The 26,702-nt window shown below is 42.3% G+C and overlaps 1 protein-coding gene across 1 annotated transcript; it reads left to right on the top strand.

Annotated features, from left to right (window-relative positions):
- The first annotated feature begins 1,195 nt into the window (after positions 1 to 1,195).
- EXOG (exo/endonuclease G) lies at positions 1,196 to 21,392 on the top strand. Its single transcript, XM_038129287.1, has 6 exons — positions 1,196 to 1,412; positions 2,546 to 2,695; positions 4,280 to 4,419; positions 6,164 to 6,240; positions 9,221 to 9,335; positions 19,984 to 21,392. The coding sequence occupies exons 1-6, from the start codon at positions 1,265 to 1,267 to the stop codon at positions 20,443 to 20,445; spliced, it is 1,092 nt and encodes a 363-aa protein (XP_037985215.1). The 5' UTR covers positions 1,196 to 1,264; the 3' UTR covers positions 20,446 to 21,392.
- The last annotated feature ends 5,310 nt before the right edge of the window (positions 21,393 to 26,702 follow it).

Below are 26,702 nucleotides of genomic sequence, written 5' to 3'. Positions count from 1 at the left end.
TCCGTTGCTACACTAATCCTGTTTTTCAGAAAATTGCCTCTGGCTTGGTGCTGGGTTGAAAGTGCTTCGTTTGGACAGATACGAGGCAAATAACGAACATTATCGGGCATTTGGGAGGGAAAAATAGTAATAACCAGGCTGGTGGTTTTCCTGAAAAGAAACCCAATGTAACATCACCCTATATTGACTAAAGCCAACCCCATACCACAATCTTCAGCCTGGAGAAGATACTGTTCTGGAGAAATCTTCTGGTGACCTTCCAGTCCCTAAAGGGGACTTGTCAGAAAGATGAGGACAAACTTTTTAACAGGGCCTGTTGAGATAGGACAAGGAAGAATGGTTTAAAACCAAGAAAAGGTTGATGTAAATTAGATATAAGGAAGAAATGTTTTACAGTGAGGGTGGTGAGGTACTGGCACAGGTTGCCCAGAGAAGTGGTGGATGCCCCATCCCTGAAAACATTCAAGGTCAGGTTGGACAGGGCTCTGAGCAATCTAGTCTGGTTGAAAATGTCCCTGGTCATTGCTGAGGGGTTGGACTATCACAGAATCACTGAATTGTCTGGAATGGAAGGATCCTCTGGAGATCACCCAGTCCAACCCTCCTGCCAAGGCAGCATTACCTGGAGCAGGTGACATGGGAATGTGTCCAGGTGGGTTTGGAATGTCTCCAGAGAGAAAAAACGGTGACCTCCCCGTTCCAGTGCTCTGCCACCCTGTGTAAAGAAGTTCTTCCTCACGTTGAGGTGAAACTATTGCTTTGTGGCCATCGCTCCTCATCCAGTCGCTGGGCATCACTGAAAAGAGTCCAGCACTGTCCTCTTGGCACCCACCTTTGAGATACTTAAATGCATTCATGAGATCTTCTCTCAGTCTTCTCTAGACTGAACACGCCCAGCTTCTGCAGTCTCTCCTCATAAGGGAGGTGATCTTTTATTCTCCAGCTAAAGACTTTAAAGTCCTTTCTGACCCAAACCATTCTACGATCCTATGATTCAGCGATCTCTGCGCTCGGAGCCCGGGCTGGTCACCCTCAGCCAAGCTGGATGGGGGCAGTTTAGCCACTGCAGTCCCTGTAGTCCCGTGAAGGAGCTCACTCTATTTTTCCACAGCCATCGGGGAAACCCCGCCGGCCTCATCCCCTCACGCGGCTCCTCGGCACCGAGGCGGTGCCGCCATGGCGCCCTCAGGGCTGTGCCGCAAGGGGGCGCTGCGGGGCCGCGCCCGCCCCTTCCCTTCCCCTCTCCTCCCTTGCCGCCGCCGCCATGGCGGCCTTGCCCCGCCACCGCCGCTTCCTCGGCGGCTTCGTCTGCGGGGCCGCAGCCGGGGCCGCTGCGTCTTGCTGGGCTACATGGCGGCTCCTCCGCAGCCAGAGCCAGCCGGAGCCGGGCCCCGGGCGGGCCCCAGCACAGGGTAAGAGCCGCGGGCGGTGGGGACGCCGCGGCCGGACGAGGCGGGAGCGGGCGGTTCAGCGCGGTCCCGGGTCCCGCAGCCCCGCTCCCCACAGCCGCTTCTATCCCTAAACTCTCTCCTTCCCCTCAGAAGCGGCTTTTCCCTCCTTCCCCCATTCCCGGAATGCCCAAATACCGCCGGGAGATCGTGGGGATCCCCTAGTACCTCCGCCGGGCTGAGTGGGGAGGAGGTTATCTGGGGATGCTGGGCTGTAGCTTGTAATTAGCAGCGCTTCCCTTTGTACCTGCTCACGGCAGTGTTTGCGGCAGGAGAGGAATGCGTGTTTCGTTTTAAATACACATTTCGGGTCAGACCATAACTAAATTTCAGCTGTTGCTGCCCTGGATGAGCCGAGGCTCATTTATCAAGTCTGGGGTTTGGTGGGGTTCGGGTGTGGGGAGAGATGTTTGGGGCACCTGAGGGAGTGAATGGTTTTCTCCACAGCCTCAAGGCTTTAAAAGTACCGGATTGTTGGAAAGCAGAGGAAGAATGGCTCTAAAAACATGAGTTGCTGTTGGACAGATGGCTGGAGAATGAACAAGACAGCAAGATGGATGTAAATATTCCTCCATGAGAAAAAAATTGTTGCTTGCAAAAATAATGAAAATTCAGAGAAGCTTTTATTCATTGAGCAGAGTATAAGCGTTCCCAGAGAGGGCAGGACTTGCTTGTGCCCAGCTTGTAAGTCTCAGTTTGTGAGGAGTTTGATTTCTAGCTCCAGAGGGTGAAATGTATGTGTTGATCTCCTGTGTCTGTAACTCCTTGTTGCCTGATTTGTCCCTACACATCTGAGAGCTTTTCTTCTGTAGAAAGAAAATGTCTCAGCTTTTCTTCTGCCTTCTTTAGGCATTAGATAGATGAGTTAGTCCTAGAGTTGAGATCCTCATGTTAAAACATGATGAGAACCACAACTATTTTGGCAGCTGAGAGTTTCACTGGATGGCTCTCTTAATATATTTTAGGTCTTAATTGTGGCTGTAACCTCAAGTCATTCCCTATGCAGTAGGTTTATACCCACTGAGATGGTATTTTTTACTGTCCTGTTTATGATCACATTTCATCTTTGGATGGTTTTCTGTTTATTTTTTCCTTAGAACCAATAGAAGAGGCTGTGCTGGAAAGATACGGATTTCCTGAGGCTGGAACAGAGACCAGATGTTACACAAATCATGCACTGTCTTATGACCAGGCAAAACGGGTGCCTAGATGGGTGATTGAACACATTTCAAAACAAAAGATGCTGGGTATGTAGGTGTTTATTTGTTGCAGTAATAAGCAGACAGAACTCAGTTTCTTCATGCAGAAAAGCCAGTCTTTATTGTTACAGCCCATTTTTATACATTTTTAAAGACCTGGTGTATAACTCTAATTGGTTCATAACTTTCTTGCCACTCAGTTCATTGGTTAGTAAATGGCATTTTACATGTCCATCAAATTTCTCTACTCCTGTGTAGTTTACATATTTTGTTCACTGATTCCCATGGGATAGATTTTATGTTTTTGCAGGTGTGAAGGGTTCTGTTACCAGAATAGGTTGTTGTGCTAACTGACTTTCATTCTTACAGTTTTTTCACATGGGAAATTACAAGCTAGCTGCTGGCTTAGCTACAGTAGCAGGGCCTAAACCATAAATTATAGGGGCTTTCATTTATAATATCTCTACCTGTGTGCAACATTTATCTCCTTACATTTGTCATGCTCTGACTGGGCTTTGCTGCTCACAGAAGGTGGACCCTGGAGCCGTCAGGGAGAAAAGTCCTATAGTGATCTCAGGGAGGGAAGCTCAATTTGAGTTTTTATAACAGGAATGGAGAGAAGATGAAACAATGAAAATTAACCTTTCCTTACTTAATTTGGATCTGCAAAGTTGCTCGAGTGCATAAGAATGGCTCCTGCTTCCTGAGCAGTGGAGTTAGTTCTGAGGTCCAGTTTATGTCAGTGCTGGGCAGGGCTTTTAATGTACAGATCTTTGAGATTTGCTCAGAATGGGAGGAGGATGTCCATTTGTGAGATAAACACTGAGCAAAGGGGCATCAATTGTTCAGAGCTAGCTAGGGCATTAGCTCCTCACTGCAGCCATTATTTCCTCTGATACAGTTCTCATACTCTCTCCCTGTTCTTTATGCAAGACAGAGGCTCAGTGATTTTTTGCTGTCAGTGGTGAATGAAATATGAGTGGTATACAGTCATTGTAAATTAAGTTTATAGCATTAGTTCAGTTTTTATAAGGCAGATTATTAGTAATGGAGGGAACCATGTAATTGTAAAATGCTTTATGAAAGCAATAGCCCTCTAAATGTATCTAAATCACTGTCTTCAAATTACCTTTCAAAATTAAAAGCAATATCTTGAAAACATTATGACCAACCCTTAAGTAGCATCATTGATCCCACTTCTTTCTAAGAAGAAAACAGTAATTTCAGGCTTACTTTCAAGTGGGCCTTAGCAGCTGAATTCTTAAAATATTTTCCAAATAATCATATACAACTAACTTCAAGTTGAAATTAAGCACCTTGAGGCATTCAGTTCTGATTTATGTCTGTAGCTACTTGAATTGAGATTTGAGGCAGGCCTGTCTCATTTGGGGAAGCCTGAAAAGTCATGATGCAAAACCCCATATATTTTATTGGTAAGTAAGAACTTCAATATTTGAAACACATGGCAGAAAGAAATTAGCATTACCTGTAAATGAGATGTACGGAATTCAGATTATTGTACTGAATCCTTAAGCATGGGCCATCTGGCAAGATATGACAGAATTAGATCTTTTTGTCTCGTGATTATGATGGTTTCATGATAATCTGACCATTTCTTGTGTTGTTCTTCAGGTGATGCAGATCGAAGGCACTGTAAATTCAGACCAGACCCTAACATCCCTCTGATGTTCAGTGCTGTCAATGAAGACTACCTTGGCAGTGGATGGTCACGAGGACACATGGCACCAGCAGGAGATAACAAATTTTCAACAGTAGGACTTTTTCCTCCCATCTTTTTTAATTTGTGTTTGTAATTGGAAAGGGTCAAAAGACCCTTAGAAGTAATGTGCAATGTTCCTTTTGCAGTTTGTTTTGAGGTGGAGCATGATGTCATTATTGATGCACAGAGCTGGATTTGGAGTTACAAGGTCTGTTCCTGACTGAGCAGTGTAGGATGCTCTCACAGTCTGCTTCAGGCATCTAAATCAGGTGCATGCTCTGATGGCATACCTCTCTTCATTAAATCACACATACATCAGCTTGTTTGGCAGAGATTATGTCTTCAACAGTGTGGTGTTAAGCAAGTTTTCTCAGCCTCTTGCATGTTGCGTTGTCTACCTGTAAAATGAAGATGATAACCTTCACCAAGAAAACCCTGCAAGTCTTCAAAGCTCAGTAAAAGGGAGACAGGGACAATGATGTCATTGTGGCCAACAGCTGCTGAGATATTTAAGGCTAGATTGAGCAAAGCAAAGATGCTGTTAAGTACTGTTCTGTATTGGCAAGGGGATTGCCTGGATGATTTAAAAGGCTTTTTCCTTCCTTGCAATGTGTATGAGGTAAATTAGACCCTTTTGCCATAGTTCTTTCAGTCTATAAAATGTCTTCACCTGCCATTTATTTAAGCTGGAAGAGAAGCATGCCTTAATGCCTTGGCTGACTCACAAAGCAGTTTGAATTTATTGGATCCTCATGTGAAATGTGCCTAATGCAGCAATTTGTTAATTAAGAAGCAGTTTGAATTTGTATTTCTCCAGGCAGATAGTATTCAGTGGGGTGGAGTGACAGCACAGTGGCATGTGGTAAATGAAAGAATCAGTAGTTTTATTTCTATTGGAAGTGTCTTTGTTGTTATTTATTTGTGAAATCTGGGGTATTTTTGCTGGTGAGCTCCCTGTGCACAGAGATCCTGGACCTGGTTTGAAATGCAGTGAGATGATACATTCTTTCAAATTTAGGATTATAAAAATTGAATTTCACAGCCTAATTAGTGGAGGTAGTGTTTGCTCATTGTCCTAAAGAGTTCTGTCAGTCCCATCACTTTGCAATAGTAGTGTGTGAAAAATATTGACAAATACAGGACCTGTGAAAATTCTGGATTAAGATCTTGGAATTTTTTCTTTCTGTATTTCCCTGTGTATGTCTAGTGATTTATCACCAGGTCCTTCACCTCTGGAGGTATGTGAGCTTCTGTTCTGAGGTGTTTATGACATTTCTACAAGATGAAATTAAGCAGATATATGGATGTTTGACCATTATGGTCTCATAAATCATTTCATTGCCTGTACATTATATAGGTGTAAAATATTGATGAGTATATCTAATAAAACTTTTTCTTGTAAAAGAAAGAAAAAGTTAGCCATTAAGCAGTCAAATAAATGAAAAGCATGCTTGAAAGTGTCCTTCCATTTCAAAATGAAAAATGACTAGTTGCTTTCAAAGACATTACCAAACTGACCCTGGGTGATAGTAATTCCTGTGCCTTTAGAGTTGGACATTCTCATGCTGTTTCTGCCAGGAGAAAAAAGTAGATAACTTTGCAATGTTTCATCTCAATTGTGCACTTATTAATCCTAAATAATTTTGCAGGTGTTCTGACTTAGGTTTTTCTGATTTTCTGTGTTAATAGATGTTAAAACTAAACTAGACATGGGATTCTGATCCGCACACTGTTAAAATGTGTCTTCAGCTCATGATTGTTTCAGTGAAATTACAGTGTTTTCTTTCTCTGTGCAGAGAGCTATGGCTGAAACGTTTTACCTGTCTAACATTGTGCCTCAGAATTATGAAAATAATGCTGGGTTTTGGAACAGGTGAGAAATTACTTGTAAGTAAACTACGTGAAAAATACCAGGCAGCGACATAAATCAAAAATGCTTTATTTTTAAAGGTTCTTCACATCCAGGTATTTTAGAGAAGTTTATTTGTAGAGGTCATAGAAGCTTTCTCTGAAATGAAAGGCAGCTGAGTCCTCTCAGTGAAAGAACAGCATAACAACTACTTTAGTTCTTCATTCAGTCAAACTGTCAAGGACACTTATTTAAAATAGACAAAATTATTTCTTCTGGCTGATATAAAGTACCAGGCTTAACTGTCCTTAAGGAAGTTCCAGCAGAAGCAAGGAGAGGGTTTAGATCTTCCTCAAAGAAGCACTTGCAGTGTGAGAGTATTCCCATGTCTGTGTGTGTGGATGTTGGTTCCCTTTGAACTGGAGAACTGAATGCTCCCCACTGAGCCCTGACTCTTCAGGTCTGAGGTGTTCCTTCAGGTCCTGGCTCCCAAGGAGCAGTCAGGCAGGAGCTCTGTCACTTGTGAGTGCTGACTGGATTGACTTTGAGGTGGAGTGGTTGATAAATTTAAACATGCTTCATGTAAGATTTTTATTCTTCTCTCCCTTTGAGCGGAGAACATAGTAAAAGTAACATTCATCCTGTGCTTCCTGGATAGGTCTTAGAGAATGTGAAGGCTCAGGAACAGGGAGGGGAAATGATAGATTTCTCAAGGTTCACTCAAGGGAAGGTCAGCAAAATTATATACAGTCTTTTAATAAAAGTCCATCAAAACTGCATCATCATTCATCTGCACACTGCTTTCCTGTTTTACAAGAATGTGTCTAAAATCAGATGAGCCATTCAGTAAGGTTATACTGTTTTTATAGACAAATAAAATGCCATAACATTTTAAGAGGGTTTTTTTCTTTTTTTTAATAACTCAAGTGTTTGAGCATAAATTGTCCTTATACCAAAGCTAGACATTTGTATCAATTCACGGTGGGGAAACTCTCTTTGTTTCCTTTAAGCAGGATCTCTGCCTAATTAGGAAAGCGTAGGGAGTGTTTGAAAATTTCCTCTGGCACTATGAACCCTGCAATTTAAGCAATTACTGCCACTTTTTCCCAATCCCAGCACCCTGTTCCCAGAGTTTAAATGCATGAAAAAGGCAGCGATGCCACTTTTTTTGGTCAGTCATTTATTTAATAATAAATATTTTTAAGGATACCGTATTTCACATGTCTTGCATCCTTTCCTATCTTCAATATTCTCTTCCCTTCTCTTGTTTTGGTTACTTGCTTCTTGACTTGTCTTCTGAGGTGCAGGCAGACAATGCAGCTTAGTATAAGTGTCTGTTGTTTCCTAAAGTGTTGTTTGCCCTCCTGCCTTGTGTTTTTGCTGGTTTCCCAGTTCCAGCTTTGGTAGTAGCCTGACTGTGGTGAGTCAGTTTCATTTGTCAGCCCTGTTAAAAACTGATTCTCATTTTGTTTTGCTTGGTTATGTTTCTGCCATGTTAGAAAATTGGATCAACTCGTGAGATGAGTTCTAGAACCATCATGGAAGGTGGATTAGGAGTGGTCAGCTGGGACAGGCAAGGGGAGCAGTAGGAGAGGGGAGAGCAGGAGCAGCAGCAAGCTGTTCATAGTAAACTGCTGGACTGGCTCCATGGTGTGCTCCAACTCCACCTTAGTATTCTCATTCTCTTCCAACTGATATTTAACTGTTTCTGTCTTGAGTGTGATTTCATGGTCACTGTAGTCTGACCTCTGTCCCTCCTGCCACCAAGAGCAGTTTCCTCCCTAGCTGCATTTATTACCATTCTTTCCAGGTGGAGTTTATATTTCCCTGCCATGAGACAGCCTGAGGAGCTGGGCTGCTTGGAAGCAAAGCTGGTGACAGTAGGAAAATAATTCACTTGTAGTCAATGCTTCAGTGTGGCACATGAAGAAAAGGCTCATTCTTGCTGATTTAACTCACTAACCCAGCACAAAAAAAAAAAATAAAATACTGGTTTTGTTCAGAGTTGACATATACGGAATGTTCAAGTGGCCCAAAGGAGAGGTGTGAGGAACAGGAATTAAAGAAGGGGGTGAAACCTTCCCCTTTCAGAGGCAGCCAGATTAACTGGGATAATCTGTTTTATACTCTCTCTGTCCATTCGTGTGAAGTGCAATTCTTACCTTTGTAGAGGACCAATGGCTTGCTCACTGTATGTGATTTCTGTAATGGTTGGGCTGTTAGTTCAAAGATGTGCTATATTCATAGAATTTTTGAATTGGAAGGAACCTTAAATATCACCTAGTTCCAACACCCCTGCCATGGGCAGAGGCACCTTCCCCTAGATCAGATTGCTCCATCCAACCTAGCCTTGTTAATCTTTTGTTTTCTGTAAAATAGGTGTGATCCAGAAACCTTCTTATTTGAGAAATATTATATGCTGTAAACTGAATCAGTTTAAAAAACAAAAAATATGGTAGTGTTTCTGGAGTTTACTACTTTATTTTGGAACAATTTTATATCTATAAAGAAAACCAGTAGAGTTAGTGGAAATGGCAAACAGAAACTTGAACTACAGAAAGAGCTGTGTTGCAGGACTTTGATTCCTTGGGGATAAACACACAAATCCAATAATATGATAAAACCTTTCAAAGTAAAAATGCTTCAACTTGCTGCTTAGAACAATTCTATTTTTCTAATCCCAAGTGACCACCAACAGTATATTTCTAGTGTCAAGTGTGGGAGTAAGTAGAGAACTCAGCTATTCAGACACGTGCTAAGGCTGCAGAAACCATTTTCAGATGCATGCAGTAACACATGTCTATCTGTAAATAAATGAACTTTATTTACAGAGGACAAATGGGAAGCAGGACTCGGGCCTACATTTTACCTGCTTTGGCTTGTGAATCACTCAGATGAATCTGGAAGAATGCTCCTTGTCAGTAGTTCACCCTTCCCTTCACAGTGTATCTCAAAGATTCAATCTTCCCAGCTGACTTTTCTCTATCTGACAAATGTCTTCCAGAATGGAAATGTACTGTCGGGAATTGACTGAAAGATTTGAAGATGTTTGGGTTGTTTCTGGACCTCTTACCTTGCCTCAGACAGATGGTGATGGAAAGAAGAGTGTTACTTATCGGGTATGTATACATGTTACTGGGATAATAGTGCAGTGGTAATTATTTATTTAAAATAGATACCATAACTTTATCAAGTTGAGCATCTTAGTACAGGCAAAATGTATAAAATGTGCAATACTTGTTGGGACAAGATTAGCAGAAATGTTACGTCTTGCCTGTACATGAAAAAGCATAATTTTAAAATAATTTGTTTATTTACAGAGATCTATTTCATGTCTACAGTCAGCAGTAGAACTGTTTATCCAGTAAGAATCAGTAGGGTTTGCAACTGCACAGGCATCTTATTTAATCAGTTTCTTCATGTGCTTTAGAAACAGTGGAATGCAAAGGTAGGATGGATCTCTCAAAACTCCACAGGATATTGGAGTGCCAGTGCTCTGTTAATTTCACAAGCTGCTACACCGTAGGCATCACTTGGATGAGGCCTTGCAGCTGAGACTCTGAGCATGCCAGAGTCACTTGGAAGACTTCACTCAAGTGCAGTGTCAATGGTACTGATACTCCCCTTCTTTTAGCCCCCTGTTTTTATTACCCACTTCAAATACTCTGAAGATTCATCGTGCACAGTCTGTAGAAACCATCACTGACAGACAGATGGGACAGGCCATGAAGTTGAGAGGTGAATTTATTGTTGCTCACCCAGACTTACTCTTAGTAGGATGTGTTTAGACATCTGTAAGGTTTGAGCATGGTAAGTTACTCAAGGGAGTGTTACTTCTGCCCCCACTGCAATGAGGCATTATTGCTATGTGCAGTTGCAGATGAAAGCTGGCATCATGCAAATAAAAATGCTGCATTTTGCACCTCTTGAAAAAAACACTTTTTCTTGAAAATAAGTAGTTAGATCAACTGCAGCTTCAGCTTGTGAGCAATTCAGCTTCCAACCAGTTCTTTGAGGAGCAATGGATGAGCTTGCTGAAACAACCCCCTATTTCACAGGGATGTGAGAGGCACAAAAGGGAGAGATGCTCAGCTCTCAACACTGGCTTGTTTAGCAGTAAGAATTAGGCCCTATTTCTATTTATTAATACACAGCTGATTTCCTTTTGATTGAACTTGGAACTCGGTCATGACAGGATATGATTTTTCCCATTTGCTTTTACCTTTCTACTGCTTGAGAAACTGTCCCTTATGTCCCCAGCCACATATGTCAAACCTTAACTGTCACAAAATCACAGCTTTGGATTTAGGTTTGTTATTTTGGGGGGGAGTTATGCATATGAAAGTGCAGTAGTAATAAGCTACCTTCTTCATGTTTAGTGGCAGTTCCAAACTTCAGCTCTCACCACATCTTTGTGAGGGAGGTGCAGACTGGGATCATTTTTCAAGTGGATAAATAAGCCATGGTTAAGGGGTACGACCAGTGGCAGATGATAAATTAGTGACAAAACCAGCTTTAGATTGGCAGTCATCCTGTGCCACCCACAGGTGCTCACTTCACCATTGCCCTTTCTACTTTCCAGGCCTTTCTCTGCCTTTCTTTTGTCTGCCAGGCCTGATGACTGTCAGATCCTGCCACAAAATGCTTGATAACCCAGTGCAATACAAAACCATCTGTACTGGGCTTGCTGGGCTAGTTTTGTACTGCTGTAGAAAGATTGAAGCAGCACACAGAGTAGTCCAGTGCTTCCTGGTGACAGCATGAGATGTCCAGAAGCACACAGCTGGCAGCAGGAGGGAGATGTTCCCTCTCACCAATCTTCAGCTGAGCATTTGGCTTCCTGTCACTCAGAATGGTACAGAGTTCTCCAGGCTTGCACACGGCTTGCTAGGATTTGCTTCCTTGTAATTGTCAGGATATTGCGTTTATTTTTCATGCTTAAAAAAATATATTCATCTTACATGGCAAAGAATTAAAAATCCTGAGCTGACTTGAACATTTTGTAAGGGGAAATCATTTCCAGGGAGAAGTTAAATCATCTATCAACTGCATCTATCAATGGCTTCACTTTAATCTTGCTCATCTTTCTCTCACTCTTCTCTAGAGAAAGTGTTTACTTAGAAGAGGAAGATTGCATTTTCTGAAAAATGATTGTCGTTCTCAGTCTTGGTTTTGAAATGTAAATTTTAGTATTCCACAGGTAAAAATCAGAGCAGACACTGCATCTTACTGACTTTATTCAAAATAACTTGATACCTGCATACAATAGCGACATAATAGTGGCACAAAATGCCCACACTGTTGTGCATGTGATCTCATTCAGTTCTTGTCTTTTGTCTTCATCATCTTTGGGTTTGATGACAACACAGATCTTTTAGGAATGTTTTACCAGTTTTGGTCTTACTATGAACTGAATTTCAGTGTGGGATTCAAAATGGTGAAGTGATGGTGTTCCTGTTTGTGTGTCACCACTTTTTCACATTCATAAATCCTTTTTCTCAGCTTCCTACAGTGAGATTCATTATGTAAATTGATATTGAGTACAGATAATGCTGTCCCCAGGTAGGAAAAGTAAAATAATGATTTTGTGGGTTTTTTGTTTGTTTGTTTAAAATATTAAATTGTTGGATTTGAGTCCTCTAAATAAATACAGGCAGAGAATATTGGGGTTCTTCTATTTTGAAATTTGTTCATGGCTTAAGTTTTTGCCTTTTGCATTGCAGTTGTACTGTGAGGAGAGAGACTTCAGAGGAGAGAGACTTCAGAGTAGAGGGGTGTGTTGGGTTTGTTTGTTTGTTTGTTTTTTCTTTTATCAACACACTTAGAGGAGGAAACACAACGTCAAAGCGCTGAAGAGAAGTTCTTTTCAAACAGACACCTTGGATATAATTGCAGTCATTGCCATTGATTTTGGTAGTCTGGGATTCTGCCCCTAAAGGAAGAGCACTAATGGTTGTGAAGGGAAGGTATCTCTTAGCTGTCTTTCAGAGTGAACTCAGCAGAGTTCACACAAATGACTTCAGACTGAAAGGGGTTTTAGTCCTCATTGTTTGGGCATGAGAAGCTGATGTGAGAAGATGTCCTTTCCTTTGTCCGAGCTGTTCAAGGAGAAGTGCTGCAGTACACACGAGAGTGCTGAAACTCACAACCTGTAATCTGCCAATGCCACTGTTCAGGCTCAGCTCCTCTCTGATGTTTTTGCTCTCTCAGACAGAGCTGTGAAAAGTGAAAAAAAGAAAACACTGAAGTGCTACAGTGAATGTGTCTGCATTGATTTGTTTCAGATCCTCTCTTCAGTCTTAGTTTCCCTGTTTTTGGCTAAAGGAGTGGTGAAATATGTATCAGTGGTTTTACATGCTGGTGTTTTTTTCATCAGGCATCCAAAAAGGTTATTTTTAGATCACTATAGAGGAGAAACAGAGCATTGGTCATGGCTTTGTTCCCAGTTCCTGCTTGGACTCTGTACCATTTGCTCTTTAATTCCTGAAAGGGAATTAACCTTGAACTCCTTAGATGCCAGCATTGTTCTGTCTATTGGCTGAACTTGTGATATCCTCAGATATGTTCTGTCATTTCATCTGTCTCCAGTGGAGATTTTTATTGCAAAGAGGAGACTGATGATCATGCTTGGTATTTGAAAAGTATATTTTGAGAATATTTGTAGAATAGAGTGCCAACAGGAAAAATCTGTTCTGTGTCATTGCAGAGGCAGATGCAGTTTTTTCATCTTTGTCCAGATCAAATCAAAATGACATTGTCTTGTTTTATACATTACTGCTATCCAGTGACTGTCACTTTAGTGATTTGCCTTTGTCAGCAGATTTGGAGTTTCAAATACAAATTTTGCAATAATTAACTACATCATGCTCAGTGCTCCACCCTCCCCATTCCCAAGGCCATCCTAGTGAATGCTAATTTAAGAAGAATTAGCTGTGGCTGGCAAATAAAAATACAGTTAAGATAATGTTTTGTTTGTTGTTTGAAAACGACATTTTAATGTACTTTTTACTGGTACACAAGGTTCATACTGGAATCATGTTTGTTGTTTAATTTTCTGAATTTGATCACCAGGCTGGGCCAGAGAGGCACAATAACCATTCCAGAAAGTACAGTTGTCATCTCTGTCTGTGACAAATAACTGGAAAACAAATTGCACTCTCAAATATGAGATGGTACTTCATGGTTTTACCCAGCTAACTTCCAGAACTAGTAGAGGTTGTCTCCTACTAAGATACTATAGGGGAAAGAATGCTTGTTAAAGGACGAAATAAACCTGGGAAATAAAGGAGGAAATAAACAATAATTCCTTGTTTGTTGGCTGCTCCAAGTAGTCCCAAGGCTACAGAGATTCCTACTGGATGTAGTCCATTGTAGATGTCACATAAACTTTGTGCAAAAGTTTCAGTCTTAGATCAGCTGGTGTCAACCACCAGAGCTCTCTCAGCCCTAAATTTAGATGTGAGGTACAAATGAATGGAATAGACACTGGGTTAAGGTGAGAGGAGAAGAGACACTGAAGGTGCAGGAGAGATTAATTTGGATTGCTTTTATTTAGCACTGTACCCATCCTGAAGGTTATGCTGTTATAGGAAAAAGGGGTGTTAAGGACTGTGGTGGATTCTTTTTTAAGTTAATCTAAGTGAATTCTGTGGAAGCAGTAGTCTGTCATCATGTAAATACAGTTTATTACATACATGATATATATACATACCCTCTTTATTAAAGAAAAATAAGAAGGGGTTGGGGCATCTGTCTTTTAATGTCATAACTCTATATTCAGGAACAGGTTTTTTTGCCATCTCTTTTCTTTTTTTTCCTTGCCTTTTTAGGTTTGCCAAATGATTTGGCAATAACAATCAGACCAGCCATAACAAATTAAATTTTCCTGAAGTACTTACATTTGCATATTGGAGTGCTTGGCTGTGCAGATTGTTACTATGATTTTTATCTGTAGTGTTTTCTGGCTTGTGTGTTGCTAGGTCTGCCTTCACACCCCTCAGTTCTTCTCAGTGCCATCTGACAGAGCTCTCTCAAATATTGGGAGAAAACACTCTTGGCAGAATCAGTGCTGCCTAACAAACCCAGAAGGAACTTGAGTGAAGGCAGTTAATGCTGTCACAATGATCGAGTAAATAAAGTTACACTGCTAGTAAATGGAATGTTTTGTACTGCCAGAAAGTCTGTTTCTATACAGGATTCAGTATCAAATTATAACAAAGCTCTGGGTTGTCAAACATGGGATCACATCAGCAGGAATGATGTTATATCTACAGTGAAAGATCTGATGGACCTGGTCAGTACCGTGCTTGGGGGACGGGAATGATTCCTTGAATTCTGTCCACCAAGAAATGTGATGGAAGTGGTAATTTTGCTACTGCCAGGTGGAGGGAGAAGGACTCTGTCACAGGGGGCTGGGTGTGCTTCTTTTCAGACAGTTCTGTTTGCAGTTCTGGCTCCGTTCTAAACTCTGAAGGTTAGAATTTCACAAAGAGTGAAGAAACAGCTACTGGAGTGTCAAGGGAATTTCTGGAGCTGACATGTTTAAGTATTTGATGGTGGTACCATCTGATGCAAGGACTCTGCAGTGTGTGCTGGTGGTTAAAACATGATTGAGAGTGATTTCTGTTTGCCAGGTTCTGAGGGAGTCACGGATAATTGCCAATCCAGAGCTGGCTCTCGCTGATGAAGGGCTCCATAGTGCCTTCTGCTGATTTTCAGTTTTTAGTCACTAGGTGGCAAAATACCACTTTTGGATTCACGAGCCCTTTCTTTTAGAAAGTATCTGTACCCTTGCAGAGGAAGATTTATTTTTTTTTTGCAGTCTGGGAAGTTGTAACAAGTCCAGTGTAAAATTAAAATTTGATAACATTGGTTTGTGTTTAGAATTTCCAGTAATAGTAACACTCTGCTTTCTTGTCATATAATCTCAACTGTTCTGCCATTGTACATCTTATATTCCTTTTCACTTTTTCATGGAGTTTTCTATCTCATAAACTCCAAACTGACATTTTTAGGGACTGCCTTGTAATTTATCTGATTACCACCATGAAGGTGGCATTAGTTAATGCCAGATGTTTAAACTTACTGTAGATGCCATTAGCAAATGTCTTCATTAATTGTTTTGATATTTAAGGACTCCATGGGTACTATCAAATTTGCTTCCTCTATTTTTACAATCTGCAGTCAAGAACAGGGTTTGGCCAAAATTGGGAAGAGACCCAAGCTTAAGACAAATCTTCATCCAGTGACTTGGCTGTGAGACCGAATTTATCAAAGCTCTGAATTCTCTCAGGTTTAAGAAATGTTCTGCCCTTATCTGTCCCTGTGAGCTCTTTAGGTTTCTTTTACAACTGCTTACCAAACACGTTTGTTGTTTTAGTGGTATGTAAACATCTCTGACTGTCAGGAATTGCACACATTTTAATGTCCTGCCCTCATGACAGCTGTCCACGTTTAATTGGGCTTTGAGAACAAAAACAAAATCACACACACTTGTGGAATGTCAGTAATGGTAGAAAAATAATAAACACTGCTCTGAAAATGACATTATGATAATGCTACATTATTAAGAGATATGAGTTCAGTTAAAGAAACAAAACAAAAATGAAAAGAGTAAGTAGCTGCAAAAATTTAGGGCAGTGCACATTTTTACATTGAACTGATACAGACAGCAAAGCATCTGAAATTTTACATTGGTTTCCCAAATGATGATGGGAAAGAAATATGTTTAATGCTATAAAAAGAAGGCTTTTAGCTTGAGTGCCTTTTTTTTTTTTCATATTTCATGAGCCTGTTGAAAATTCAGAAGATTAAGCAAAATTTCATAGCAATAGCAAAATGGGGATTTTTCGAAGGATTGCACAAAAATTTGCCTTGTTGGTTGTTACCAACATGGTGTGAAAGCATGTGGGACAGCAGTGATTTCAACAGGCAATTGCTGTATTTTCTTCCTTGTATTGGAGCACAAAATTCCTTTTGGAATCACAGATACTCTTAAAAAACTGCTGTTCTTCTCCAACTGGGACAGAGAGCTGGTTTAGGCCTTGATTTCTAAAAGATCATCTGCTGCCTGTGGTTAGATAGGCACAAATCAAAGTCAACATCTGTGCATGGATAATCTTGAACCACTTTCCATCCTGTTACAATAGGAGCATATGCCAGGCAAAGCACTGAGATAAATGGGATGGTGCAGATCTGGGTAGTGATGGAGGCTGCTGAAGTTTAGGAGGAAAATCCTCTAGGTGGCAATAGGAAATGGAATTGTGGAGTTTGTTTTTCCTACCTCTTTCTTCTATTCCAAATTTCACTTTTGCAGTGTCGCACTTCTTTTCTTTGGGAGTATAGCTGGTGAGGGGGCAACTCTACAGAAACTTTTCTCTGCAGCTTCTCTATTTACTCCCATAAAACAGCAAAGTGTGGGATATTACAGGGAGTAATGATGGAGGTACTGTGCCATGCTCCAGAACTGCATTGAACTCCTTTTTTAACAGAAAACATTGGGTTACACTGCAGAAATTATTGGTGATACATCCCGTGCATGATGCACATAAGTGTTAAACTGCAGAAAAAGACATTTATTCATTGTCTTGCATATTTACTCTGTCAGAGAAATCAGGCACTGCCCTTTGATGGTATTCTCCAGCAGAATTACCTGGGGATAGAACTTTTATGCCCTGTTTTGAGTAAGAAAGGGACACCTGTGAACTCTGCCAGTTTGGGCAGCTGAAGATGGTTTTATCTGCTTTAACACTATTAGCACTCAGTGAAGTTATTGCAGTAGTAGTTTCTGCTGTTCAGAGAAATTGATTTGAAGCCTGTACACTGCTTGAATTTTATTAAAATTCTCAAAAGAGAGTTTACATGGAACTGAAATGGTACATAAATTACATATCTGACCATTACATCTATGGAGTTGAATTTAGATCTACATTTCTCAAAAGGCCAGCCCTTCCTTCATTTTGAACTAGTCCTCTCTGTTTCTTCTCCTCTCTCTTCCTAGATGCCCCTACTATGCATAATTATGCATTATTTTGCATAGAATATATATATTTGCATAATATTACATAAGCACCGGGTCTGTTTTCCCTTAACACCCACTTGAGGCATTCAGCATTTCCATCTCATACCTAACTGTTTTGTGTGCAGCTCTATTCATTCCCCAGCCTCTTTATCCACCCACTCAGCCCTCAGCCTCAATCCCCAGTTCCCTCAGCTCGCTCCACATGCGTTCACCTGTTTGTTTTACATATTCCATGTACCCCCACTAATTGGAGATCCTTGTGCAGCTCCATCTGTGTGCTCGCCCTTCCTCTGGTCTTTTGTGCAGCAGAACGAGGATGCTGGGATGTGGATGTGTGTGGGCGGTGTGGAGAAGGAGGGAGCTGAGCTAAGGAGGACCTGGTATATCCATGGATTTGTAGTGGGAAAAGTATGCAGAGAGGCCTGGAAAAGGCCATACTGCACAGGAATGCTGCAGGTCAGGAGATTTTTGGCCCAGGGAGATGCTGAGGACTGGGATTTAGCCTCACTACTGCCTTCTCTCCGGAGGCTACAGCATATTCCTCCTCTTCCTCACCTTCCTCCCTGCCCTAGGAATGTGCAGGAGGTGGGATTGCAGTGCAGGCTCTGCAAGCTCCCTGCTCCAGGGCAGAAAAGGAGCCCCAGCCTACAGCCTTTGGCAGTGTCCTCCCTCTCACCCCAGTATTTTGCAGGTACTCCCCAGCTCGAGTGCCACTGATCTCAAGTAGGTTAAAGCTCCCAGCACCATTCATTTTGTAATTCAGTGTTAACTCACCAGATACAACAGTGTGTTGTGTTGTTGCACTGGTTTTAGTACACTTGAGCATTACCTGTGCATCAAGTCAGTTTTGATTATTGATAGTGTTGGTCCTGGGGAGGTGTAGCTCTGGTTTCACATACACAGAATGCTAAGTGCAAAGTGCTTTGACACTCAGGAGCTCTCATTTCCCTATCAACACATCTGTCATCATTGAAAGGGAGAGGAGATTTGGCATAAGGCGTTTATTCCTTAACCAGTTTCAGTGACTGACTGATGTCTAGGCAGAGTATTACCCGGGAGAAGGTTGGTAGCATAACCATGACAATTTTTGTAAGAAAACAAAAATCAAATAATCTAAACCCCCCTCAAAAAACCAAAACCCAATCCAACCAAACAAAAAGAAAAACCCAACAAGAACAAACCCATCAAAATCCACACAAAACCCCGCCCCCCAAAAAATGCAAACAATAAAAAAAGTTTAAACTGCAGTAAAACTATTAAATAGACTAATTTAGGGCAAGGGAGGGAGGTATTTTAGAACACAGTAAAGAAATCTAAGAGAAGGTGTTTTCCAGAAACAGGAGTAATGTTTCTACTACCTTATTGCACAAAACATGAAAAAAAAAATATCAGAGTTTTCCCTGACTCCTGAAGGTACTTTCTCTGGTTTTGGTCTAACTGGTGACTTTAGGACCAGTCATTTAAAAAACTGTCAACAGAGGTAGAGGACACAAATCACTGAAAGAATTTGTAACTCAAATTTAATTAATTTTGGAATAGACCAACATGAACCTTGGTTCAATAGCCACAGGCAAAATTTAATTTTAAAAATGTATTTCCATTTGCAGAAGGGCTGAATAATCAGGAAAAAAAGTGTGCGTAGGAAGTGTTTATTATGTGATTGAGTTATACTCAATATATGAGTGGACAAGGCATGTCTGAACTGTTGACACTTTCAATTAATGTGATAAATACCTGCTTTATCTGAAATGGTATTTTAACTGGATCTAACAAAAGCTGTCAAAAAATCCAAACAATCAGTCTTTGCTTTTGCAGGTCTTGCAAATCCTGGAAACAGCACCAAATTACTGGATTTTATATACAGAATAAAATGCCTTTGTAGTTCTTGTAAGGGATCTGCATCTTTTTCTTCCTTTGCAATTAGAATAAAAGCATGGATTTGAAGCGTACTTACAGAAGAGTTATGCAAAACTCAGATTTTCCATGTGTGAGCCTGTTACACTCTCTTAAGATGACAGATTCAGTTCAGCAATAGGAAAGAAACAAAAAAGCTTAATTCAGTGCATGCATGAGTATAACTTTTTGCGTCCTGGAGAGATTACATTTGCCATCAATAAATAGGTGTATTCCCTTGGACTTATCCCTGGCACAGGGTGGGGTGAGACTTTATACACTTTAAAGTGTGAGACTTTAACAGTCCTGATCCTCCACTCTTGGGGCTCCCCTTAAATCCCTGGGTCCTGGTCTGAGTGACACAGGAGGAAACCCAACATGTACAAGCACTGAAGTTGGATTGTAGGGAATTTATGGAAGAAATCGGTGCATTTTCTTTGGGTAGGCTTCTCTTCCAAGAGGATACTGAGTCACTGAATGTACTTTATATCTGGATCCCCTGAAAAAAAATACTTACTTAGGTAAAGTAGCTTTTAAATGCTACCTGGGTGTGGGTAATAGAGAGAGAAAAAAATAAGTGACAGAGTTGATTTGAAATGTGTATTAAAACCTCCATGATTTGGAACTGTCAGGTCAGGAACTTTTATTTATATGTTATAATATAAGTTATTGTAGTTACCCAAAGGAGAGGGGCTCTAGAAAGAGAGAACTTGAAGATGTGGTGCTTAGGGACATGGTTTAGTGGTGATCTTGGCAGTGCTGGATTCATGATTGCACTTGATAATTTTAAAGATCTTTTCCAAGCAAAACAATGCTGTGATTTTTTATCTGTAACAGTCCTTTCCTTTTGGCAGGTAATTGGAAAGGATGATGTGGCTGTACCATCCCACCTGTACAAGGTGATCCTGGCCAGGAGGAGCAGAACGTCCTCAGAGCCCCTGGTGCTGGGGGCCTTCGTGGTGCCAAACGATCCCATAGGCTTCAGCCACCAGCTCACTGACTTCCAAGTCAGCATTGAAGACCTGGAAAGAATGTCAGGTTTAGTTTTCTTCCCCCAGGTGGACAAGACCAAAGATGTTAAAAATATCTGTGAGGTGGATACCTGCAAACTGATGGGCTTCAAGGAATTCACTCTGTACATCACTGCCCGCAAAGTGCAGAGCGCCCGGACGCTGCGCCGGCTGGAGAAAGCCATGGCAGAGTTACAGGAGGCAGGAATTGAGCCTGATGAGTATCTCCTGAAGCTTTACAAGAAGAAGGAGGAAGAGCTGCTGCAGGAAAAACCAGTAGCAGCTAGAGAGGGGAGAGCTGGCTGAGTATTCAGGAAGTTGTTTGGGTTTTTGGAAAGGGGAACTGAAGGCAGAAGCGAAGACAAGGGCTCCTTGAATCATCCTTTTTTCAGTTGTGAAATAATAAATATTTGGAAGCTAATGGGCTTGGAATAATGCTCATTCTTGTGTAACATGATGCAAACACGTGGTTTGCTGCACTACTTAGACATGGGAAGTGTAAATTACCCCTTTCTGGCCTGAGTAGATCACTGGACCTCCAGGAAAGGCTCTGTGCTATTTTCCAGCTGCACGTCAGATTTAGAATTTGTGTGGAATCTCTTCTAGGAATATCACAAAAATAGACAGTAGACAGCTTGGGAGTACAACTGGAATGTGTTTAAATGGAATTCCGCCCGCAAATCTCTCTCACTGCAGTGCTGTAGAAGCAATTGTACACTCTGGAATATTCTGAAAACTAATTAAAATGTATTTCATTTAACACTCTCTTATTAGAGACACGTAAGACACAATCTGGTCTTCCCTTAGTTGTATTAACTAAAACCTCTCCTGATCTTGTGTGCTTTGGATACTTCAGCATGTCAGGAGCTCACAATTGTTACCATTTGTAGCAAACTTATTTCATCATGTATAATTCTGCAATTTTTTGGTAAGAAAGCCCCAATAGAACTAAAGTTCAATCAAGTGCCTACCAGTGTAGTTTGGGTTTTCACAAATTAATGTAAGCTTAAAATTAAATTTTCATCACTAAGTTTGGATAAACATGTTTTCTTGCATATTGTTTGATCTCAGAGGTGAGCATTACTTTCTTTTTGGTTGTCATAGTCACTGGCTTTTTTCTCAACATCTGCCTTTGGACTATAAACTGTGCAACAAAACTTGTATATTGGCTGAAAATAAATTTTCAGTTATTTTTCAGTGGCAACTGATGTTGGATTTGCATCTACTTGGAAGATTAAATGAATTTTTTTTCATTCGTTTCGTACTTTATTTATACAACTTACTGTGACTCTAACATCTTACATCTGGAAAGAAAGAGTAAATCTGGAAATACTTAGAATTTTTTTTTTATGGTGAAAATTAATAGACATTTGGAGTTTGTGCCATAAAAACACCTTAAGTAGTTTTCACATGAAAGAAGGGTCATATAGTGCCTGGCTGAATGGGGCTGTTTTCATAAAGGATGAGTCAGGAGCATTATTTGGATGGTGTGAATCATCTGCTGGAGGTTCTAAGAACTCTGCAGTTTCCTTCTTCTCTGCTCAGTTGCAGTATCCCAAAGCAGATCACTTCATTAAGCGAGACATGGTTCCCATGACACTTCTGTGTTTGCCAAGAACATGTACTCAAAATCCAGACATTTAAGTCCAGAGGAATGTCACTAGCTAAGGACATCATAAAAGCGTACTGCTCACAGGAATTAGAGAAAAATTGTGTGAAATCCTGACAAAATGTTTGCTCATTTCGATTTTAGCCCAGAATTGTGGTTGTAAGTCACATCAGATGTAACTAAAGTAGTAAATTGCAAAACAAGAAGCCACAGAATATGGGAGATGTTGGGAAGTGAGGGGGGTTACCTGGAACAACAAAATGCCAAATTCTTCACGTGCCTCTGGGTGGTCCAGTGAGTGCTTCACTGGAGTCCAAGCAGCCTTTGGGCACTGCCATGGTGTCACCCTTTGAAACAGCTACCTGTTCATTGCCCTTTGCATTTTCTTTTTCCACATCATTTGAATTATTTGTGTTTTTTTAATTCAGCTTTCCACCTTCCTCCTCACCCTTCAGCTGAGAGGTTACAGATCTCCCCTGCGGTGCTCACATGCCCACGGATGGCTGAAGCAGAACTCAGTGCTACAGATCTGGGTCCATCCATAGCAAAACCTGCCTTGGGACAGTGCCAGGTGTGCGTGAGGAGCTCCAGGTGTGTGTGAGGAGCTCCAGGTGTATGTGAGGAGCTCCAGGTGTGCATGAGGAGGAGCTCCAGGTGTATGTGAGGAGCTTCAGGTGTGTGAGGAGCTCAGGTGGGTCTGACAAACTCCAGGTGTGTGTGAGGAGCTCCAGGGGGTATGTGAGGAGCTCCAGATGTATGTGAGGAGCTCAGGTGTGCATGAGGAGCTCCAGGTGTGTGTGAGGAGCTCAGGTGTGCGTGAGGAGCTCCAGGTGTGCGTGAGGAGCTCCAGGTGTGCGTGAGGAGCTCCAGGTGTGTGTGAGGAGCTCCAGGTGTGTGTGAGGAGCTCCAGATGTATGTGAGGAGCTCAGGTGTGCATGAGGAGCTCCAGGTGTGTGTGAGGAGCTCAGGTGTGCGTGAGGAGCTCCAGGTGTGTGTGAGGAGCTCAGGTGTGTGTGAGGAGTTCAGGTGTGTGAGGAGCTCCAGGTGTGTGTGAGGAGCTCCAGGTGTGCATGAGGAGCTCCAGGTGTGTGTGAGGAGCTCAGGTGTGTGTGAGGAGCTCCAGGTGTGTGTGAGGAGCTCAGGTGTGTGAGGAGCTCCAGGTGTGTGTGAGGAGTTCAGGTGTGTGAGGAGCTCCAGGTGTGCGTGAGGAGCTCAGGTGTGTGTGAGGAGCTTCAGGTGTGTGAGGAGCTCTAGGTGTGTGTGGGGAGCTTCAGGTGTATGTGAGGAGCTTCAGGTGTGTAAGGAGCTCAGGTGTGTCTGACAAACTGCAGGTGTGTGTGAGGAGCTCCAGGTGTGTGTGAGGAGCTCAGGTGTGTGAGGAGCTCCAGATGTATGTGAGGAGCTCAGGTGTGTGTGAGGAGCTCCAGGTGTGTGTGAGGAGCTCCAGGGGTGTGAGGAGCTGCGGGTACCATCCCTTGCTGCTGACAGCTCACCAGTGTGACAGCAGCAGAAGCACTGAGTGCGTTCCTGTGCAGTCCTGCTATGGAGACAGCTGCTCCTAAGAGAACCTCTTCAGGCCTTACATGCCCCCTTGGATTCCTGCGAGCCCCAATTACCATAATTTCCATGCCTTGTGGCTTACAGCATGGCCTGGGATCGTTTTCAGCCCTGTTTGAGCATGGTTGGTGTTCCTCAGCTCCCCTTGGAGGGCAGCAGCAGGTGGTGAACCGTGAAACCTCTTCCAGAGCTGCTCTGTGCCAAAGAGAACATTCACCTGCTCCCCTCCTGCTGCTTTCCTGATCTCAATTAACTGTGGAGTCTGGCATGGAACAAAAAAAAATGTGCTTTCTTTACAGTAGGAAATACAAGAAGAGTAATAGCAAAGGGGTGAGGCTTTGCACACTTGTTTGAGCCACCTCAGTGAGTAATTCATTCAAGGTCTGTGAGAACTGTGCTGGTGTCTGTGTCCATCTGTCATTCCTGTGGCACAATTAATCATGTGCATCTGTAGTGACAGTGGGAACGAACCTCTGTGCTGCAGCTAAACAGCAGGAGTCCTGGAAATGGAGAAATTTGTTCTTTGCACTTCCACTCTTCTTCTATGTTATAGAAGATAAATAACCAAATCACAGGGGAAAGTTGACAGCCAGGCTGTCCACAGACTGATGCAGTGATTTTCTGGTATTCTCCTGGCTGGCTGCTCTTGATTGTTTCTGCTGGGCTGGAATCAGGGTGAAGGTGGTGGGAGACAAGAGGCAGATGGGGTGAGCTGCTGCTGAGCTCATGGACTTTGGGCTGCGCTCTGTGCACTTTAGTGTTTGGCCTTTTGAGGGCAGACTCCTTCCACAGTGTCAGCCCCGGCAGACAGAAATGATGGGGGACATGGCCCGAGTGTCTCTGGCCCATAATAACAGTATTTCTCTTTGTGCTACTGAAATACCCCTTTAAAATAAGCTGTTTCAAGCATTATATTGAAGCATTATATCAAGTGCAGTATGAAGGTAATGATTTTTCCTAGATAAGGGTTTTGACAGTAATGTCTGAAAGTCCATTCACATTGACCACCCAAGTTGTGTATCTGCTACAAAGACAATTTTTTCTCCAGCTAATTCATTAATTTCATTCTAGGGGAGGATTTAACTGAAGATTTAACACTGCACTGATGTCTTGCAGTGCTGTTGATTTACATCTATAAACACAATTGGGTGGGGAGAGGGGGGGTGGAATTAAAAGTTCTCCTTTTAATTTTTGTGTGGTTGGTTTATTTCAGAGCCATTTTCAATTTGTCCTGTAGGTTTAAAGATGGATCTTTGCTAGTTGTGTTGAGTGCTGTACTGAACTATGGAGAAACAGCTTCTTGCTTGATAAGGTGATGTATATTGGATATACCGGGGAACAATTGGAAGGGCAGAAGATACAAGAAGATAACCAGAAATTTGAGGATTTCTTTCCTCAACAATTCTATGATTCCATGCTTCTTCCAGTACACCACCTGGTTCAGTGAGGTGTCCGAGCAGATGTGCTTTTACAGCCTTGTTTTATTTGGTTCATGGACTGGAATCCCCTGACCTTTCCGGTGGAAAGTCCCAGTTTGTACAATTCCTGCCAAACTGGGCCTCTAGAGCTGTGCTGTTCCTGGGGCTCTCGCTGGGGACACAGCCATGTCAGCCCCAGAGGATTTGGAAGTCTTCTGCCTGCCAGGTGCCTTTGTCATCTGTGCTGGTGGCTGGAGCGGGCTTGTGGAAGTACAGCAACCTTGCTTTGTCTGGTTTTGGTGGGAGGTCTCCACGGTGAAGCTGCTCTAAAGATGTTTCCCCAAGCAGGGCCAGCCAGGTGGGTAAAGCAGAGGACAGCAGAGGAAGAGGAGGTGCTTTTTTGGGGCAGTTTGCAGAGCAGTGACACCTCTGGTACTATAGCACCTGGGTCCCTTTGCATGTTTAACCTTTGCCAGCCTGGTGAAGGAAACCCCAAAGCCTCCTGTGCCCATCCTGGTGCCCATGTGTTTGTTTCCCAGCAGTGAGGCTGGGGAGGGATTGCCTATAACTTGGCTCAGTGGGGAGGTGAGGAGCAATTTTGCTGTTATTTTTGAGTTGTCTTCTGCAGTCACATGGGAAAAGCTTTTCTCACCATGCAGCGAAGGAAATGTAGAAAATGTTTCAATATTTCTTTTTGTTATTTTTTGATACAGGTCCATCTAATCAGCTCCACCCACACAGTGGTGGTGCAGCCAGATCTCACACACTTCCTAATAACCATCTGCCCATGCAATTAATGGCTTTTCTGCTTTTGCTGTAGTTTGGATGAAAAGACTGAACCAGAGCTTTGAGTGTTTGCTTAAAATAACTGAAGTGTGTGTGTGTGGATGCTCTGGGATGGAATTTGGTGCTGAGCGCCCCTCACTTGGCCGTGTTGTAAATTACCAGGGAGCAACTGGCCTTTCCCATCGTGCCGTTCAAACCGGGCAGGTTCCCCACCTGCTGTGTGACAAATTAACAGCTGTGGCAATGTAGTATTCCCAAAATACTCACTCCCAAAAGCTGTACACGGGGCTGATAATGTTGGTTTGAGGAGCAGGATGGCTGCCATCCCCGTGTGTCCATCAGGGGGTGGGGAGAGAGGCAAGAAACAGGTCTGGAAAGAAATGCTTCCAACTCTGCTTAAGAAACAGAGCAGAGATATTTAGCAGATCACAGAAGTAAATTTGGCTTGTGTCAAGAATAAATATTTCCCGAGACAACAAATAAAAACCCATGCAAGTTTTCTCTAGAAGCTCTCTGATGGGGCAGGGCTCGGCATTGAGCAGGCTGGAGCCAGGGGGGGAATCACATCAACTGACAGCCCTCAGTTCTGTCCCATCTTTCCTTGGATGCATCCACATGGAGAAAGACCATCCCATCTCCCTGCCAGCCTCCTTTTTCTTCCTTATATTAGGAAATATAGTATTCCTGCCCACATGACTCTCTGTGGCTGCAGTGCCTCCAAAAGCAAGGTGGCCATGGCCACCTCCTGGGGAGCCACAGTGGGACACAGAGGGTTAGGCAGCCTGGCTGTAAAACTGGGCTTAGGCTTGGATGTGGTTTTGCTGGGCACGCAGGACTCGGGAAGAGACTCAGAATTTTGACTCCATGTTTCAGAAGGTTGGTTTATTATATTATGATATATATTATATTAAAAATGCTAAACTAAAACTATACTAAAAGAATAGAGAGAAAGGAATTGTCAGAAGGCGAAACAAGAATAGAATGGAATGAATAATAAAGTTTTGTAACTGACCAGAGAGTCTAAACAGCTAGATGCTTGAGTGGTTATTAATTAGAAACAACTACATGAGATTAATCACAATTCCACCTGTTGCATTCCACAGCAGCAGATAGTTATTGTTTACATTTTATCCCTGAAGCTTTTCAGCTTCTTAAGAGAAGAAAATCCTAACAAAAGAATTTTCATAAAATAT

The sequence above is a fragment of the Motacilla alba genome, chromosome 2 (assembly GCF_015832195.1).
Source record: "Motacilla alba alba isolate MOTALB_02 chromosome 2, Motacilla_alba_V1.0_pri, whole genome shotgun sequence".
NCBI lineage: Eukaryota > Metazoa > Chordata > Aves > Passeriformes > Motacillidae > Motacilla > Motacilla alba.
This window is presented reverse-complemented; position numbering and strand designations above follow the sequence as displayed.